General features: G+C 53.4%; 1 protein-coding gene across 2 annotated transcripts in view; it reads left to right on the top strand.

The window, feature by feature from the left end:
• Positions 1-18,676, top strand: part of LOC116950609 (uncharacterized) — a 32,893-nt gene that overhangs the window by 7,720 nt on the left and 6,497 nt on the right. For both annotated transcript variants that reach the window (XM_032968516.2, XM_076073109.1), the window contains exons 2-6: positions 3,796-3,852; positions 6,358-6,468; positions 9,090-9,224; positions 13,263-13,370; positions 14,877-15,034. In XM_032968516.2, coding sequence (XP_032824407.2) covers positions 3,796-3,852; positions 6,358-6,468; positions 9,090-9,224; positions 13,263-13,370; positions 14,877-15,034 — 569 coding nt within the window. The remainder of the gene's footprint in view (positions 1-3,795; positions 3,853-6,357; positions 6,469-9,089; positions 9,225-13,262; positions 13,371-14,876; positions 15,035-18,676) is intronic.

The following is an 18,676-nucleotide window of genomic DNA, read 5'->3' as shown; positions in this document are numbered from 1 at the left end:
GTGTGTCTCTGTGTGTGTCTGTGTGTGTGTGTCTCTGTGTGTGTCTCTGTGTGTGTCTGTGTGTGTGTGTCTCTGTGTGTGTCTCTGTGTGTGTCTCTGTGTGTGTGTCTCTGTGTGTGTGTGTCTCTCTGTGTGTGTGTGTCTCTGTGTGTATGTGTGTGTCTCTGTGTGTGTGTCTCTGTGTGTGTGTGTGTGTCTCTGTGTGTGTGTCTCTGTGTGTGTCTCTGTGTGTGTGTGTCTGTGTGTGTCTCTGTGTGTGTGTGTCTGTGTGTGTGTGTCTCTGTGTGTGTCTCTCTCTCTATGTCTCTCTCTCTCTGCGTGTGTGTCTCTGTGTGTGTATCTCTCCTTGCGCGCTCTATCCCGTCTCTCTGTATCTCATCAAGTCATCCCACTGTGGGGGGGGGAGGGGGTGCGGGGGGGGTCTCACTCACTCTATCACCGACAAAGGCGAGTGTTGAGGACCTCAACTCAGTAGGGGGTGAGGGTCTCTGGACGCGCGCGTTTCGCTTTGAAGCGCGGATTATTGTCAGCACAGCTTGTCCAGAGCAATGCGTGCTGTTATGGCTACCTTGGGCTCACGTGCCACCTTGTGCAGTCTACCTGCGACTCTGACATACCTGGTGAGAAAACGAGTCCTGGCTTCTTCGGGCAATTGCGATGTCGTGAATGCCATTGGAGTTGTCATTGACCCAGGAAAGTCTCGTTCAGTCTGTAATCAGGGACGTGCGGTCAGGGGAGGCAGCGGAGGCAGAGCCTCACCTGTCATAGCTGTTACGAAAAGTAAAATAATAACAAAATAAAAATTAAGATTTTTCCACTGATCTGTGTTATAAATGTCGTTTCTGTACGATTCCAATCATTTTTATAGTCAAAATCGTCAAATTTGCCTAACTCCGCTGCAAATACAGGAAGGTAGCGACGAGCTCAGCCTCCCCTCTGATTGCGCAACTCTCAGTAGCTGGATGGAGCAATATGCCTGTTACTATCTCAGTATGTCACCAATGTAATGTTTGTAGACTCCTTCATTTCATGTCCTCGCCTTCCATACTCCAGGTAACTTATTTCACGTATGTGTATAAAGATATTTAGGCTCGCTGGTCTCGTCATGAAACTGCAATGAAAAAGCACCAGGGGAGGCAGCTATCACATCTGCCTCACTGAGGGGGACGTGTCTAACACGCCCCTCTTTGTGAGGCCACGCCCTCCTCCGTGAGGCCACGCCCCCCTCATTGTGTGAATCTGGCCCTGACGCTCGCCAGTGCCTCCCCAGCCGTTGACCTCACCGCATGTCACTGGTCTGTATGCGCTGGAGGAGTATTGGGATTCTTGGTCAGCTCCTAGCAATGGGAGTTTGGTTTCACGTGCGCGGAAATTGCAGAACCCGGAGAAAACCCACACTACATAGAGGGCGTGGAGTTGGGGGGGGGGGTAACGTTCAAATGTCTGCACACAGATGGATTCAGGAATCCAATTCTCTACTGCCATCTAACGAACACCCCGCAGCACGAGGCCACTACAGTGGCTGTGCTGCCGTGCTAGTAACTAGCCAGGTTCACGCCTGCTTGCCTTTCACGATCTTTGAAATCAATTAAAACGAAATCAGGCACCATCAACATAGCCTCATTGATTTCTGATCATCATCATGTGGACGAGTGGGCACAACCTACGCGGCCATGGCTCGCGTAATGATTGTTGTGTACACGTGTGTGTGTCTGTGGTGGGGAGCGGTGGTGTAGCGGTTAGCGCGCTGCGCTATGAACCCGGCGAACCGGGTCACGGCCAACACACAGTGGCTATTATCTGAACCGGTCCCGGGCCTCCCCTAGGTCGACTCAGCCACAAATTAGTACCTGGTGCGGCGTGTAAACATCGTCACTGGGGAAATAATGGTGATGGCCACCCACCCCCTCGTGTACCGTTCCTGCCTTCATAGGTGCTCGCTAACAGCACTTGCCCCTACAGTCAAGGGGGGAGCTTTATCTTTGTGCCACGAGTGGACATACATACAGTGGCCGTCACTGTAAGTACGCTTTTTCAATCTCTTCCACCATCGATCACAGCTAATCTGCATAATGGTAATCACCGACATCGGCTGGTTGATTGAGCTGCTGTCTGGAACGTGCACGTGGCGTCAGTTTCCATACATTCCTGCTCGTTTTCTCCTCTGTTCCGTGAGCGCTCGCCGATTGATATCATCGGACACAAGTGATGAAGCCCCAGCATCAATGTTTCCCACATTTGGACATAAATAGCCACGGAGATTGCTGGGCGTCTTGAACAAAATAAATAGTTTGCTTAATTACCCGAAACTCCTGTATATAGCGTCCATTAACTTTGCTTATGAATACATCAATAATGCGAATTCAACGATCATAACTCGTTAATATTTAAACGCGGATCGTTAAATTTTTTTACACACGGGACCAGGCCAGGGATGCACAGATAGCAGGCACAGATACACACCAACAAAAACAACAACAACAACTTGGCTCCACGCTCCATAAAAGTGTGGTGGATTGGTGTTTTACACCAACACACATTTCGATATATGATGCTTTCACCACCTTTGCAATTTGTTTCATACCATAATTATTTTAATTACGCAGCGCACAAATGTAGATTTTTTTTTGGGGTTACCTTCCCGGAATGGTTTGCTCCGCAGCCGGTCAATTAGCAGTTCGCGTGCGTTTTTTTATTCTTCTATAAATTGTTTTTTAAGTGCGGGTGACTCCCACTTCTTCCGTGGACGTCTGGCTTAGGTGGAAGAGCCGGCCACATACCCACCTCTCGTGGAGGGCCCTTGTTCCAGCAGTCGCGCGAGCAGGCGATTGCAGGGCTGTACCTTGAACGAATTGCCTGGCAATGACCTTTCAGTCAGTTCACGGGTGCGGTCATTCAGATTCATGGGCCGTAATTTTAGATCTCTCGAGGCCACACAATGCATTGGCGGGTCATTCTCCCCCACAGTTTGCCCTAAGAGGTCCCTTGCCACGGCTATTACCTGCCGACAATGCATTTCTCGGCAAGGTGTTTGTTACAGATAACAACGGAAGATTGTTTACAGCCCACAACGAGGTCTCGGCTGTTTCTGGGCGTCGAGCAGTCGGCGTCGTCGTCATGATCATCAACATCACCACCATCGGCCACGATCAATCCGCTGTCGGATGACGGCCTTCCCAAAGCAGTCACCAACGGTCTCCAATCCACCCGGCATTTGCACATGAGCCAAACATTCATTGCTCCATCTCCGCGGTGAACGTTAGCTCGGGGCGGGGGGAGGGGGTGCTGGCCCTTCGTTGGCGACATGGGCAGTGAATTTGTAAAATTTTAGCGGCGGTCCGCATTTGGTCGTGACCACGCTGATTACGTATTTCACGCTGACCCACACAACCCAGCACTGGGGTTAACAGCCCCATTACGAACGGGAGAGAAACATGTTAACGAGCCTCGTGGGAACAAAAAAAAACAAAAGGCCAGAATACTATACTTGTGTAGTTAACACCACTATACTTGTATAGAAGACAAATCAATACATGTTCGGTTTGATAGTGCGAATGTCAGAGTCCATCATGAAATTCCATTAATCTTGGCGTCTTTGCATAATAATGTTCACTGACTAACTCGCTTGTGTGTGTGCGTGTGTGCACATGTGTGTGTATGTGTGCGTGTTTGTACGTGTGTGTACGCCTGTGTGTGCGTGCGCGTGTGTGCGTGCGTGCGTGCATGTGTGTGTACGCCTGTGTGTGCGTGTGTGTGCGTGCGTTCTGGGTTGTCCGCTCGTGTCGTTTTTCTCAGGCTTTGCTGTGTGGGCTGATTGGAGTGGTGTCATGGAAGCGGCCAATAGCGATCGTGGTGTGTATCACTGGCACGTGGCGACATGCCACTGTGGCGTTGGGCACACGAGCGACCCGAGGCATCGCCCTATTTGCTAAAGAGACCCTGGACACAAAGCACCGGGACTTGCCGTCATTACCATTGCACAGAGCCGCCAAGGGGGGAGCGAGGGTTGGTGCGCTGGAATTATAGATGTCGCCGGATCGATTTTACCTCCTGGCGCGGCAGTTTCTTAAATCCGCTCGCCCACTGACTCTGTCCACCCGGCAGTATAAATGAATAGAGAAGCGGTGGATTGATCGGCAGCTTGCGTGCGATGCGTACGCTCGCCTCTTCCAACGCGTCTCGTCAAAGTGGAAGAGTAGACCAATCACCTTCTAGGTTTCTCTCTAGCTTGAGGCCCCATCTGCCGGCAGTGGCGCGAGCGAGCAATTGTAAAGCCGCACGAATACCATAGGGGCTTAATTCCATCTGGGTCTATCTGCACCCAGCACACCACATCCAGTATACCTCTCACGATGGCTGTGGCTACGAGCCATGTGCCACCTATTTTAATCTACCAGCGACCAAGAAATACAATAAGTACGTATTCTAGATTTGAAGCTTTCGTGACTGCAAGGATCCATACTCTTTGGTTCTATTGGGTAAAGTCTCGTAGGTAAAAAATAAAATAACAAAAATCACGACGTTTCGACCACGACACAAGTGGCCTTCATCAGGTGAAGGGACCAACCTGTCCGGAGGACAGCGTTGGAGTGAAAAAAGTCAAGCGCAGGTCGCCTCCTTTAAGCTGTGAGTGGGTAAACAGAAAAGACGCCTTGACAAAGGATTCCTTCACATAATAAGTAATAATAATAAGTACGTCTTTACTGCAGCAGATGATTACAAAGTCCTCCGAGTCACGGAACAAAACGGGTGTTTTTTTCTCTTTCTGAAATTAAACATCGATGGATTCCTTTCCTTCGTTTATTAAATGGCGATGGACATTACGCTTCAACCGACACAACAATTCAGTTTTACATGTAACGCTGCAAAGTAATTATTCCTCTTGAAATCTTTGACCGAGCGAGTGCATATATTGGACATAAATGAAAACGCTGCAGCCTGTTATTTTATCTAGAGCGGACATTTAAACGACAAAAAAACATCTGAAAGAAATCAATGCCGGTACCGTGTTCTGCACGAGCACCCTCCCCCCCCCCCGTGTATGCGAGATAACGCGCTGGACAGCAGCTATTAACCAAAGATTTATCATCGCAAATCTACTTTAATGTCCGAGTGTAGTTACCCAGCCCGTTCATTATTTACCACAGCGTTCATCAAGCCCGCCATCGCCGCTACCATCGCCACCGTCGATTTCCCTCGTCACCCATCATTCCCGGGAGTGCATCGCAAAAAGATGCAACGTATTAATATTTAATCACAAGCCGTCACCTCCAGCTCGTATACTGTATGCACGTTCGTACGTTGAACTTCTTTCGCACCGCCGTACGTGGCCAGCCGCTCTAATCGGAGGTGCGGCAGGAGGACCACAAACTAAACGCAAAACTCACTTCTCAAGAAAGGAATTTTCAATCGAGGTTTAAAAGCGCGCAGCTTTTAAACCTCGGTGCAGCGGTTAAAACGGCGAACGGACCCCGCGATCCAGACGTCGCCGGTTCGATTTGATCTCCTGGCGCGGCATGGTGGTGGCGTAAATGGGTTTCGCCGCAGGTCGTAGGTCAGCAGGTCACGTATGGTGGGGTAAAGCGTGGGCGCTCCCCGCACCCTCCAAATCGTCTGGGCGCTGTCGCGGAGGAGGCCAAATACCCTCCATGGAGGGGCTCTCCGGAGTTCTGTCTCTCGCGTGCACCAGCGGTGATGAACCAGCTGTGGTGCACACAGGCGGTGATGCATCACCGCCTGTGTGCACCAGCGGTGACGCGGGCAGAGCAATTGCTTTGCCCGCTAACGCGAGCAGCACGTGCAATTTTCCGCGCTTAAAGAAACGTCGGGGGGGGGGATCATCTTCGCACAAGGGGAGCGTAGTGCAAGTGCATTACCTGCATTCTTCAACTCTAAACACAATTAATGTATTGACCGGGACATCTCGTGCGACAGCGCTCGAGAAAATGGCTCAATATTTGCGCTCTCTGCCCTAAGTGTTGGGGGGGGGGGGGTACGCAGTCGAGTGGGGATAACGGAGCACGGCAACATACCCACGGAGAAACCGGAGGCCGCCCCCTGAATTCCGCAGCGGTGACTTACAGTGGGTAATGGCCAATTCACACTCGCAGGGTCCTTGGGAAACGGCACTGGTGTTGTCCGTAAAAAAATAAAAAATTATCCCCGGTGCCAGCAGATCAAATCGTCGACCTCGTGACGAGGCAAGCCCACCGTGCGGCAGCGTCCCGCGATCCTGGGGGGCAGCCAGCAGCTCGTGATGTAACATTTATGAGGAATGTGGCCGAAAATCTTAAGACCCGCGCGGTATTAACAGCATTTCCTTTGCGTTCGCCGTACCGCTGTCACCGGAACTGGCAGATAAAGTTCTTCATGGTGCTGTCGGCGGTGTGTGTGATGCTGAACCTCGCCGGCTCCATCCTGTCCTGTCAGAAGGCTCAGCTCGTCTCCTCCTTGCACCACTGCCACACGGTACGTGCGTCCGTGTCGCTCAGTGTCGGGAGCGGAGTGGGGGGGTGGTTTGAGGGGGGTGTATCGCCTCCCCCTCCTCCCCGCACTTCCCCACCAACCTTGGATCTGCCAGTGAGCTCAGCCCCCCTTTCCAAAGTCTTAAGAGTCTAGTCAATAAAATGTTGGCACAATATCTAAGCACTGCCTCCGGTTGTAGCTGTGGCCCTGGCTCGAGTCGACCATTGCATTGTGATGCATTGCAATGGTCGGCTCACACAGCGGTCTGTTGCGGTGTTCTTACTCTGATTGGCGATGTTCGTGCGGCGGCGAGAGACATGCTAGACCGTAGGCGGGAGGCGTCTGGGCAAAATGCAGAAATGAGCACGGCTAAGCAATTGGGAGTTGCCAGCCTTTCCTCGGAAACACAGGAGGGCCGGAGAACCAGAGCCGAAGGCACCACAGGCGAAAAAACAGAACTCATCGTTGTTACTAATTCTGCTTAACATTTGACATTTACTTAAAGTTCATAAATATTGACTGCGGCATGCCCCCCCCCCCTCCCCCACCGCCATATTCTCTTGTATGCTCCCATCCACACCTCGAATGGCCTACTCTTCCACACTGTCCAGATAACATTGGAAAGGGGTGGGAGTACCCACGGTTTATCCCACCACGTGCGACCCGCCGCTCGAGTGACTGGGCTTGTAAGCGACGTGAAGCGTCGCGCCATGCGCCACCCCTCCCCGTTCCTTCAGAGGAGCCAAGCCGCGAGGCCGGTCACGCTCCGCTCGTCCCGCAGAGACGCTCACACGCGTACCCTCCTCTTAGCGGCAAATTGCCCGTCTGTCGGCCGGTCGTGTCTCACCTAAGGCGCGCCGGCCGACACGGATGCGGAAAAGTGCTCCCACGTGAATTGCTGGAGAGGATTGCACTGGAGGAGGAGGAGGAGGAGGAGGGGAGAGAGGGAAAAAGAAACCTCGCGTTCTTCGTGCCGCCGGATAAATGCCGCGGCTCTCTGCTGCGAGTGAAAGACGAACAAAACAACGATTAATGCCGTAGAGCATTTCATTTTAATTGGGGAGGGTGGATGCGGCGGCACGTTCGTTAGCATGCTGGCCGCGCGGGGGCCTCCCCATCGCTCGCGCCCCTTCCAATCTATCGGCGACCGGGCCAAATTGTTCACGGTCCTCGCGGTTAATCTCGGCAAATGTCAGTGTCTTTCAATTACGCGGGATGACGGCGGCCCTGGGATAAGCACCGGTTCAGTCGTCGAGAGCGGAGCCGGAATGAAAACGATGGAACGGAGGGGCGGACGAGAGCGGAATGCGATGCTTTGTTGGAAAGAGGGGTGGCTTGGTAATGGAAAAAACAAGGTGCCGATGCACCCGAAATCCAGAGCGTTGTTAAATCGGCGCACATCGCCTGCTGTGACGCACGGCATCACAGGCAAGGGACACCGACAAAGCAGGCAAAGGTGCCCGAAGCAGCAAGGAGAGGCACGCACCCGGAATTAACACCGTGCGAGGGCGAGGGAGGAAAAGGGACATATGGATTAGAGAACAAATGCAGGCGACTGACACGATGTTGACCGTTAAGAAAGGGACATGCCACTGTGAGTGATGATGACCGGTGGTCACGGTAGGGAGAACGCGGCCGAATGGATGTCCACCGCGGAGATGGAGCGATTGAAGCGGCTGTTTTTTTTTTTTGCCGGAGCTAGATAGATTTCGTGAGAGAGGTGGGTTTTTTTTTAGGCGGCGCTCGGAGCTCGGCAATCGGGACGCATCGCAACCGCGCCTGGGCCGTTACGACGGCGAGCTCCCCAGAGCCAGACCTTGAAGGGGTTGTGCCAGACTGCGTAAAAAAGGGGTGAAGGGCACAAAGTGATGATGCGACCGGTGGCGATGAAAACCATAACGGCAGCCCTTGAATGTCATGTCAACTGCGCACTGAGGGGAATACTTTAACCGTAGCGATGGTTCCAAACATAGGGGCAATTTTTGAAGGCCATGTCAATAGCATAACAAAGAGAAGCACTCAAACCAGATGGCGGTGCTTAGTGGTGGTTGTGGTGGTGGTGGTGATGATGATAAGATTGCAATAAGAGACCTTGAAGTGTTCAGTGTTGACCTCTGCATCAACGGCGGGATCTGCTGGTGAGGTGCTGTGCTTATCGGCTGCGATAACCTCTTGACCCTGATGGCTTCTGCGTCGGGGGTTGCTGTGCCACGCAGCGGCTTAGCCCGGAGCCCAGGCCTCTCCGTGCAGCCAGTGGGCCCTGGTGCAATTGGACCGCCTGCACACTCGATAGCGACGCCACTGGTGCCCGCACGCGCGTGTGCGCGTAGTGTAGCGGTTAGCGTAGTGGTTAGCGCGCCAACACCCAGTGACGATCATCTGAACCGGCCCATGGGTACCCGATGCGGTGCGTAAACATCGCCACTGGGGAGGCAAAGTGGGCCGGGAGTGGTGCTGGCCGCCCACCCCCTTGCGTGCCATGCCCGCCTCCATAGGTGCTCGCTAACAGCACTCGCCCCAACGGTCCGTTAAGGTTTGTTTTGCGTGCGTGCCTGCGTGTGTCCGCGCTCACGCCGTGCCGCGCTGTTGTCGTGCGGCCGTCAACGGCGGCGGATTGCGCGCAGGCCGGCTCGGAGCCGACCCTCGTGTGCGTGTGCTGCGAGAACCCGAAGCTCAACGGCTGCAGCAACGCCGCCGGCGACTCCATCCGCCTCTACCCGGCGCTGCAGGGCTGCCAATTCGTGCGCCACTCCCTCAAGGCAAGCGAACCGCGAGCGCCGGCGACGGGAACTGACACGCAGACAGGGGGCCCCCCCGCGTGGCGCCGCCACCGCCATCCCCGCCGCTTCGTGCCCCACAGCAACATCCCTGCGCTGCGACAACAACAGCAGCTGCTGCTGCTGCTCCGGCAACAGCGGCGGCTGCTGCTGCTGCTGCTGCTGTTGCCGTCCGCTGTGTTCGCAGTACGGGTCAGGATTTCGTTTTTTGTTCCAAGTGGCGCACCTGTAAGATAAATACGTTGAAGAAAACCGCATTTAATTATTTTTAAAAAAGCAAATCGCAACGTGATGCGATGCGTAAACATCGGCGGTGGGGAGACAAAGGCGGTCTGGGGCGCGTGGTGCTGGCCACACTACCCCACCATCGTTTGCTGTTCCACCGTTCAGAGGTGCTCGCTAACGGCATTTGCACCGGCACTTTGCTAAAGGCTACACCGGGGATCTCTGTATTTTTTGCCGAAGGCAAGCGGAGGGTGAGGGAGGTGGGGTGGTCGGGATGGAGGGCCAGTGGACAATAAGCAACATGTGTAAGACATCTGAAGGTTAGGTGAGTGTGTGTGTCTTTGCGTGTGTGTCTTTGTGTGTGAAGAGGCTCTACCCTTCGCAAACGCACACGCATACGTACGCGTCCGTGTAAGGCAAAATAATCCATTAAATTGTATTCAAGAAGCTCTATGCATTTGCACAGTGAAATGCATTGAAAAAGGCGGAGCTGTTTTTTTGTCAGCTGTTTCCCATGAATGCATCGCCGCCCCGTGCCCATTTCAATTGCTCGAATCACCTTCAGCGAGAGACAGGGGTGACTGCAGTTTACAAGGCCTTTACGCTATCACCGTGATCATCGCCAGTCACGATCAATCCTCTGGCGGATGAAGGCCTTCCCCAGCTGATCTCTCGCCATCCGACGGAGCAACAATCTACCCGGCACCTGCACCTGAGCTGATTCCATCGCGTTCCATCCGTCGGCTGCCAACTCCTTCGTTCTTCTCCACCACCGGCCACCGTCGCTTCCGGCAACTTTTCCTGCCCAAGCCCTGTTCGTAACAGGGCGACGCATTGAACCTCCGTTCGTCATTCGCTTCCAACCTCTTGGCGCAATTCTGAGCGTGCGTCTCTATCCCGCGCTCAGAATTTGGACACACGTCAAATACAAACGCGGGATTTCATAAAAAATGTAAGAAAGGGGCCAACCAGCGTCTGCGCTCCCCACTCGTCCCCAGGCCAGAGTTCACGCAATTCAAACAAAGCCCCTTCGTCAGACGACAAACAGCGGCCCGGCTTTCGCTGCCGTCGCAGCGAGAGCTAACAGTCTGCAGCTTTTAGCCTCGCTGGCCCTCCTTCTCCTCACTGTGCCCATCCCTCCAGAGAACTCCCTCCCTCCCTTCTCTCTCCTTCCCCTTCCTCTCCGCTCACTCACCCCCTCCCTTCATCCCCTCCGTCTCCACCCAGCTCTCTCACTGTTTTGCACTGGGGAGGGTGGGGGGGGGGGCTTCAGTATTATTTTTAGCAAATTGATCTGCTTCTTCTCTTTAGGGCGCAAGCCAGCGATACACGGCCGGGCGTCGCGCACAACGATATCCTCAAACAAGCCACACGCCGCCTACATGAAAATGCTCCCAGCAGCAGCAGCGCACCAGCAGAGCGACGCTGCTGCCTTGGTGCATTGTAATAATGGTCATAATTACTAATTTACCCGGCAAAGCTACGCTCAAAAAGCCGTCGGCCGGTAATTAATCCAGCTCAAAAAAAATGTGTTAATATAAGCGTAAAAAAAATAATAATCTTAAAGTATACCAGATTTCCTGATATGATTTGGAATAATTCCATTGGCAGAGAGCAGGACAACAAATGGCCCTTGACCCCGAGTCACTTGAGGCGTATTTGTCCAGGAAAGACACGCACCGAGTCTGAAGACTCTTTTTCAGGAGGGTTCTGCATGAGGATGTTTGGCCAACAGCAGTTACATTGCATGGGGGTTTTCCGTTTGTTTTATAGCTAATGGAGGAAACGCACGCTAAACAGGTAGAGAATATTCAAACGCCATACAGGGGATGGAGCCCAGGTTCCTCTTGCTGTGAGGCTCGACTGTTACCACTCCGCAGCCCAACGACGGAAAGCGCACTGGGACTTGCAAACCAGAGGTTGACGGTTCCATCTCCCGGCAGGTTCATGAAATCACCACCGTCTTAAATCCCCCCCTCCCCGTGACTTAAGAATGTATTACTTGTTGTATTTGTGAATATAAAAAAACATAGTACCACCGTGCCCAATTACTTCCACTGGGTGTGGGCAGTTAATTGGTCAGGGCTGATCGGTGACAGCTGTGAAAATGTCATTTTGAAAAACAAAAATATTCAGCTCTTCCTGCAAATCCTCTGAGCGTTTAGTCCATGCGCCAGAGCAACCATTGGTACCACCTAAGATTGCAGAACCTGAGTCGTACCGATATATTTATGTGGCCAATGAGAGATAATTATTGGATTATATGCGAATTTTATCATTATTCATTGTTATTGGCCACGTAAAAAAAAGAAATCAGAACCGCTGAAGTTCTGCCATGGCAGGTGGCACCCACTGAGTGAGACATCTTCCCTGGGGTTCATGGCCCAAATTGGGCAGGGCGATGCCTTCACGATGCCCTCACGACGCCTCCATTCGCATGTCGACAACGGGGGTTTTGCTCCTCGGCTCGTCTCACACTCTGCCCTGCCGCGTCGCCCCAGCGGCGTCGTTGTTTGTGGTTGGGTTCGAGATAGAAAACACCGCGGGGGTCCCGGTGAAATTACGCAGGAAGCCGCCCGCGTGTTAACGTAGGCCATTCTCAAGAAGCCTTTTTTTTAATCGCAGTGCTGCCGTCACGTGACGTGGGAACGCCTGCATAGGCAGGCATCCATGTGCCAAGTGTGGCGCGTGTGTGTGTGTGCGTAAGGCACGTGCTTTGTACCTGTGTGTCACTGTGCAGTGTGTAAACGTCAGCATAGGGAGAGACAAAGGTGACCGGGCGCAGTGTTGGACACCGGCCTCCCACCCCCCCATGTACTGCTCTGGGCCTTCCTAGGTGTTCGCTAACAGAGCTTGCCCCAACAGTCGCTTATCCCAACAGACTGTCAATGAGTACCTGGTGCCGTGTTTAAACGTCAGCACGGGAGAGACAAAGGCAGCCGGGCGTGGTGTTGGCCACCCACCCCCTCATGTGCCGTGCCGGCCTTCATAGGTGCTCGCGAACAGAGCTTGCCCCAACAATCCGTTAAAGGCGATATCTTATATTCATTTATAAAGCGCCTTAAGGGAGGCGCTGCCCAAAGAATTAACAATTGTATACAGCGGAACAGCGCGATGAGATGATAAGATGATGAGAAGGATGGCAGCACGTGATGAATATGATGATGAAAGTGACAATGAGTGTTTGATGATGAGTGAGTGGGATGGATGGGTATGGAAGTTGGGAAGAGAGAGGGTAAGGGGCGTTTGCTTTTAAGGGAAGAACGACACACATACAGTGAGGCTAATTGTTGGACATGTGCAGGGGATATTTGTCTTTTGTTGTGTGTACACAGCAGTGTTTGTGTGTGTGTGCAGTGTGTGTGTATTTAGGGTGTGTGTGTGTGCAGTGTGTGTGGAAGTTGGCACAGTGTGGAGCCGCAGGTGGTGCATCTGAATCATTTCAGTCAGTTAACCCATAACACTTCAGGGATCTGTCCTGTAACCTCCTGCCAGCCATGGAAGCCATCTGCAACCTCACACGGCCTCAAAGTGCACCTAGCCTGACACATGCGTTGTGTTGATGTCACCACTACTTAGCTGTGTGTGTGCTGTGTGCATCTGTGTGTGCAGTGTGTGTGTGTGCGGTGTACGTTGCGTGTGGGGAGTGGTCGTGTAGTGGCTAGCGTGCTGTGCTACGAACCCAGAGACCCGAGTTCGATTCCCGTTCACGGCCAACACCGGTGACGAATATCTAAAACAGGTCCTGGGCTTCCCCTAAGTCGGGGGAATCTTTGTCTGTGCGTGTGCCCGCAGGACCTGCTGTTCGCCGTGTGTGCGCTGAGCGTGGTCTCCGTGGCTGTGTGCGTTCTCGCCACGTCCACTCGCTGCATGCAGATCGTCTCCTCCGACGCCCTTCACACGGTGAGTGGGCGCCAGGCAGGTGACGAGGCCCCGGCGCTGGCGCCAGCGGCTCGTGATTCGAGGGTCGCGCATTAACTCTGGTCGAGGATTGACGAGGCCCATCAACTCCGATGAGCACGGTTGGCAGCGTGCGGTGCGAAAGAAGTTCAACGTACGTACATACATGCATCCCTCTGGGGTAGTTAAAATGAGTACCACTTTGTGGGGAAGTCACCAGTGGTTGCCCTGTGGCCTTGACTCTCCCCCGCCACATGAATGTGGAATATCCAACACTGGCTCAGGGCTGCAAACGGAGCAATACCGTACGAAATGGATTTAAAATTTCCAACGTGATAAAAAACAAATCCCGCCATCAAATAGCAGTGTTGACAGACGTAATAATTAAGTGGGCTGGGCAGGACACTTCTATAAGGGACGATGGCGTTCTACCGAAGAGGTTTGGACGACCACGGAGCTAAGCGGCTGAACGGCGCGACCCTGCGTTCGACGCGATGGCGAGCCGATTTGCACGTCCCTCACGTCAATTAGCAGCGGACGATGTTTTAAGCTGTTAAGATTCTGCTCTAATCGTTGGGATTACGCGAAATGCCAGATCGCTCTTGCAACAAAATTCACACGAAATCCGTATTCGTCTCACGTCGCAAAAATCAAACGGCGCTAACTCACGTGCAGGTTGAATTATTTGTGGCATCTCGTTTCATTATGGATTGGCTCCATTTCAGCGGGAATGTATAATTTAAGCGTAAAACAAAAAGTTGATAGCCCACCTTTTCCCTAACTTTCTATAAGGAACAAGCAATGTGTTTGAGTTGTGGGCTTTGCGTGTGTGCTGTGTGTGTACGGTGCATGTTGCGTGTGGGGAGCGGTAGTGTAGTGGTTAGCGCGCTGTGCTACGAACCCAGTGACCCGAGTTCAATTCCCGTTCACGGCGAACACCAGTGACGAATATCTAAAACAGGTCCTGGGACTCCCCAAAGTCGAGTCAAATTGAAATGAGTACCCGTTACGATGTGTAAACATCATCACTAGGGAGACAAAGGCAGCCAGGAGAGGTGCTTGCAACTCAGCCACCCCTGCCCCCTCAAACTCAATGGAGCCTTTCATATGTGCTCGCGAACAGCACTTGCCTCAACAGTCTGTGAAGGCGACGTGGGCTGTCTTTGTATTTGGCTCTCTTTTGCACGGTCGTGTGGCAGTTGGCGCGCTGCACTACGAACCCGGCGATCACGGTTCGATTACTGCCCACGGCTACCGACTCCCAGTGACGATTATCTGAACCGTTCCTGAGCCAACCGACTCGGCCTAAGATGAGTACCTGGTGCGATGTGTAAACATCTCCGCCAGGGAGACAAAAGCGGCTGGGTGCGGTGCTGGCCACCCACCCCCTTGGTGCACCGCGCACGACCTTCATAGGTGCCACCCACGAACAGCACTTGCCCCGTGCGGTGACTAAGCCGCAGCCGCGCCTGACCCCTCCCTCCCCCACCACCGTGTCTCGCTCCACAGTTCATCACTCATCGGCTGGAGCACGGCATCGATGACTGCCCCAACCCGCGCGACTCGTACTTCACGGGCGAGGACTACGATGACTTTGTCGCGCCGGCACCTCCGCCACCATATGACCCTCCCGCCTACGCACAGCACGCTCCGCCCGAGCCGCTCAGGTAAAGGAGGAGGAGGTGGCGGGGGGGGGGGCCCGCTTTAAACTAAACTACAAATCAATTATTTATGCCGTTCCTATTTGTTGTTGTTTTTTTACCACCAGGTAAGGGCCCACTGAGCTGTGTAGCTCGTTTTTTTGCAGAAGCGACCTGGCCGGCAAAATTATAACTCGACGAAGTGGCTCATCATCATCATCACGTGGAAATTTACAGAAAGCCGAATAAACGTGTGGATGTTGCTTCTAAATGTGGAAGGAGAAACCACGTGACCGAGGGGGAGCGAGAGAGAGAGGCACGCTAACTCCAAATATACAGCAGGCGTCAGGGTGACGTTCGAACCAACGACCTCCTGTATACCAGGCGAGGTAGTTAACATCTCGCTACCGGGCAGCGTGGTTGGCTCGCGCGTCTCTACGCCTGTGCAATTGCACAGCTGGCACGCAGCCGGCCATGCACTTTCAATTCTCGCTGTTATTCCAAACGACGTCCGCCTTTGTTGGCGCTTTTACCGACAATGTCATTATTTAATGCTGACAAATGTTCGCTCGATAATTCGCGAGGTCCCGCCGTCGTGTTTTTACTTCTTTATTTTTCACCGGTTTCTCCCCGCATCCTTTCCGTGCGTTGTTTTATTGTCGCGACTCTTTTTTTTATTTTGGTGACTTACCCGTCTCCGCTCCCACCCACCCCCCGTCCCCACCGCCAGGTCACTGTTACGACTGGGTTCAACAAAATCTACTTGAATGTCGATGTTGACAAGTGAAGCCAGTGGAAGGGCCTCCCTCAGTAGGCTCACGGTGAATGTCTGAAATGCTTCCCGGCAAACCGTCGAAGCGGGCGGTGGGCGGTCACCACGTGGTCCCGAGTTCGAGATATAAACTCATCGTTGGAGGTTCATAGAAATACGTGGACACCTTGAACCACGTAGAGATACATGGAGACCCATAGACTCACGTAGAGACCAACTCGTGTTTATATCCAGGCAGCTTGGCCGCGATTAGACTGGGTTCTCAAGTGTAGCGAGTTGATGGTCTCAGCCCGGTCACCAGTTGCTGCACACAAAAAAAAACACCCGATTAAAATTTGGGTCTACACTTAATTTGGCTAAATACCAGCTCCGAGAATGTTGTATTCACCGCGATGCGACGAACATTAATCTCACATAGCAGAGCGGCTGAGAAAGTTCTTGATCTCTCTATCATCTGGGGACCAGAGGTCACTTGAAGGGACCTCGGAATCAGCTCTGTGTTGTCCGTTCCCGTGGGCCGCTCTCTAACACGAAGGCCTGCGCTGCTCTGCAAGCGTTCCGATCGGAGTCTTTGCGTCGTGACGTGACACCGATAGCGCAGTGAGGGTACAATCGTGGGGGGGCTGGGGGGGGGGAGATTGATAAAAATGTAAAATAAATCAATCGTAACTAAAAGGCGGAATAAGTGGGATCGAGACACAACACGTGCCAAGCTCCGCAGCCCCCCCCCCCCCCCCACACACACACTGATATCACGTGCGCGTACGCACGGCTCAATATCAGCCAAATCTGTCCAGAAGTAATTTTTACTTACTCGGCGCACCACATCCAGTATCACTGTGGCAGTGGCTACGAGTCGCGTTTCTATCTCAAGTGTACTAGTGACCCGGAAAAAAATATTCAGCGAGAAATTAATCCGTGGTTCTCACGGTACTGGTTTGCTTTCTATCCGTCACGTGCGGTATTTTTTTTTCTTCTTTCCACCGTGAGCATTGTAAGTGTGCATCGCGTGTTAATTACACATCTCGTGTTTCATCAGCTGGGAAATTTCATCGTTTTAGTTTCCCGACGTTGCCTATGCGATGTTCCGTCTCGCTCCGCCGGCGTGCCGCGACGCTACGCCACCATCTGTGCCCGACCTCCGGCCACGCACACGGACGGTCTTGGAGCGCCGGTGGCAGGGATGGGGTTCAGCCCCCCTTCTCCGCTCCCCCCCCCCACCCCAACATCTTTTAATTTACAAGCTCCGTTTGTTGATATATATCGGCCATCTGCAGTAGTCAAGAGGGAATTGCACGAAACGTAAATAGTCCCGACATGCGTTTAGACCGGTTACATTGTTTGCCTGCTATAAATACTATAAATGTCCAAACGATCAGCCACTTTGTTCAGCGAAACGCACGATAGGCAAAAACGGAGCGCGTAGTTACCCCTCCTGCTCAGTGTCTGCTAGCGTTTGTTGAAGGTTTGTTTAACGCTGACCCGCGTCGTGCCCCACCCCTTGGGTTTTTGCACGGGGTAAAGGCGCAGCCCTGCACTTGCTCGCTCACGCCTCCCACCCAGGGTGAGCTGCAGAGAGCCCCTCTGGAGGGTATATTTGTCGACCCTTGCTGGACCGGGCATTTCGGAAGACTGGGAATCCCCGCACTTTGAGCTGCTACGCACGCACGACCGATCGACCGAACGTGGTGGACCCATCTTGTACCGCCCGGTACAAGGTGGGGCGAGGTGGGGGCAGGGGGCAGGATTAAATAAACTCGTCCCTTTGCTTCAACTGCCAAACCGGGATATTGAATGGAAGCAAGTCCGGCGTTGGTACCGTTTGCACCACTGTGCCGGCGCGGGTGCTCGAAAGGCAAGCGGCTCGTCGTTAAGCACACGGGAGAAACTCGCAGTGCGTTCAAACGCGAGCGGGAGGTGACAACCCACGCGGCCGCAGGGCTGCCGCCCGCCGCGAGGGATGCGGCCTTTTCACTCTCGGCCGCGGCATCGTCCCGGGGTTGAGATCACTTGCGTCGCAGGGAACCCAGCGACGGGCGAGCCGTCGCGGGGAACGTGCGTGCAGAGAGCCGCGCACGCCTGATCTTTGTTTGCGAGCGCGCGACCGCACGCGCTCTGCGGGGAATGGGTTCTTTTTTTACTGCCCGGCGGCAGCGATGGCAAAGCCGGGGTCATGCGCCTTTGTGCGCGGGCACGCGCACGCCTGCTGCATTGGCTGCTTAAGGTTATGTAACACGACAAACAGCCGCGTTCCACTCGGTAACCGATTGCAGATATTGACCATTTCAGGTTGTCGTGCCAAGATTTTTTATTTTGTGTTTAGTCGTCAAGGCTGTCTGGAGCTGGCTTACAGGGCTATCTAACAATGATAATGATAATTTACGGATTCTTTTTTTGTCTATGAAGTATTCGATGGAGAATTTCTGAGCATACTTCACCACGCTGGTCAATGCGTGTCGGTGAAGTGGGGTGCGCCAGGATCGGTCATACATCACGCCGCGTGGAGGCGCAACGATTGGCGATAGTGGACTTGCAACCCGGGGAGTCGCCGGTTCAATCTCCCGTCGCGGGGGTTAAAATTACGGTGCATCTGCCCAAGACGGCCGGCACGTTTGGCTCCACCACAGTTAGTCGGTCGCGCTTAGGCAGGTCCACGTGCGGTGGTGTAAAGCGTGGGTACTTGCTCTCGAGGGCCCGCTCGCTCGCTCCCTCGCGCTCTCTCTACTGGGATGGCCCTTTCTGCCAGCAGTGGCGTGAGCAGGAATTTTCCGGGCTGCGCCTTCACCCATTGCCATATGGCCGCGAGTAAATGTGAAGGCGCTAGAGCAGCGGCGCGTATCGCGTTACCCGAACGCGCCCCATTGTTAGACTCGGGTTTAATTAGCCTGGTTCTATCG

Source organism: Petromyzon marinus, chromosome 40 (genome assembly GCF_048934315.1).
Source record: "Petromyzon marinus isolate PM22_M1 ecotype Great Lakes invasive population chromosome 40, UKy_Petmar_22M1.pri1.0, whole genome shotgun sequence".
NCBI lineage: Eukaryota > Metazoa > Chordata > Hyperoartia > Petromyzontiformes > Petromyzontidae > Petromyzon > Petromyzon marinus.
This window is presented reverse-complemented; position numbering and strand designations above follow the sequence as displayed.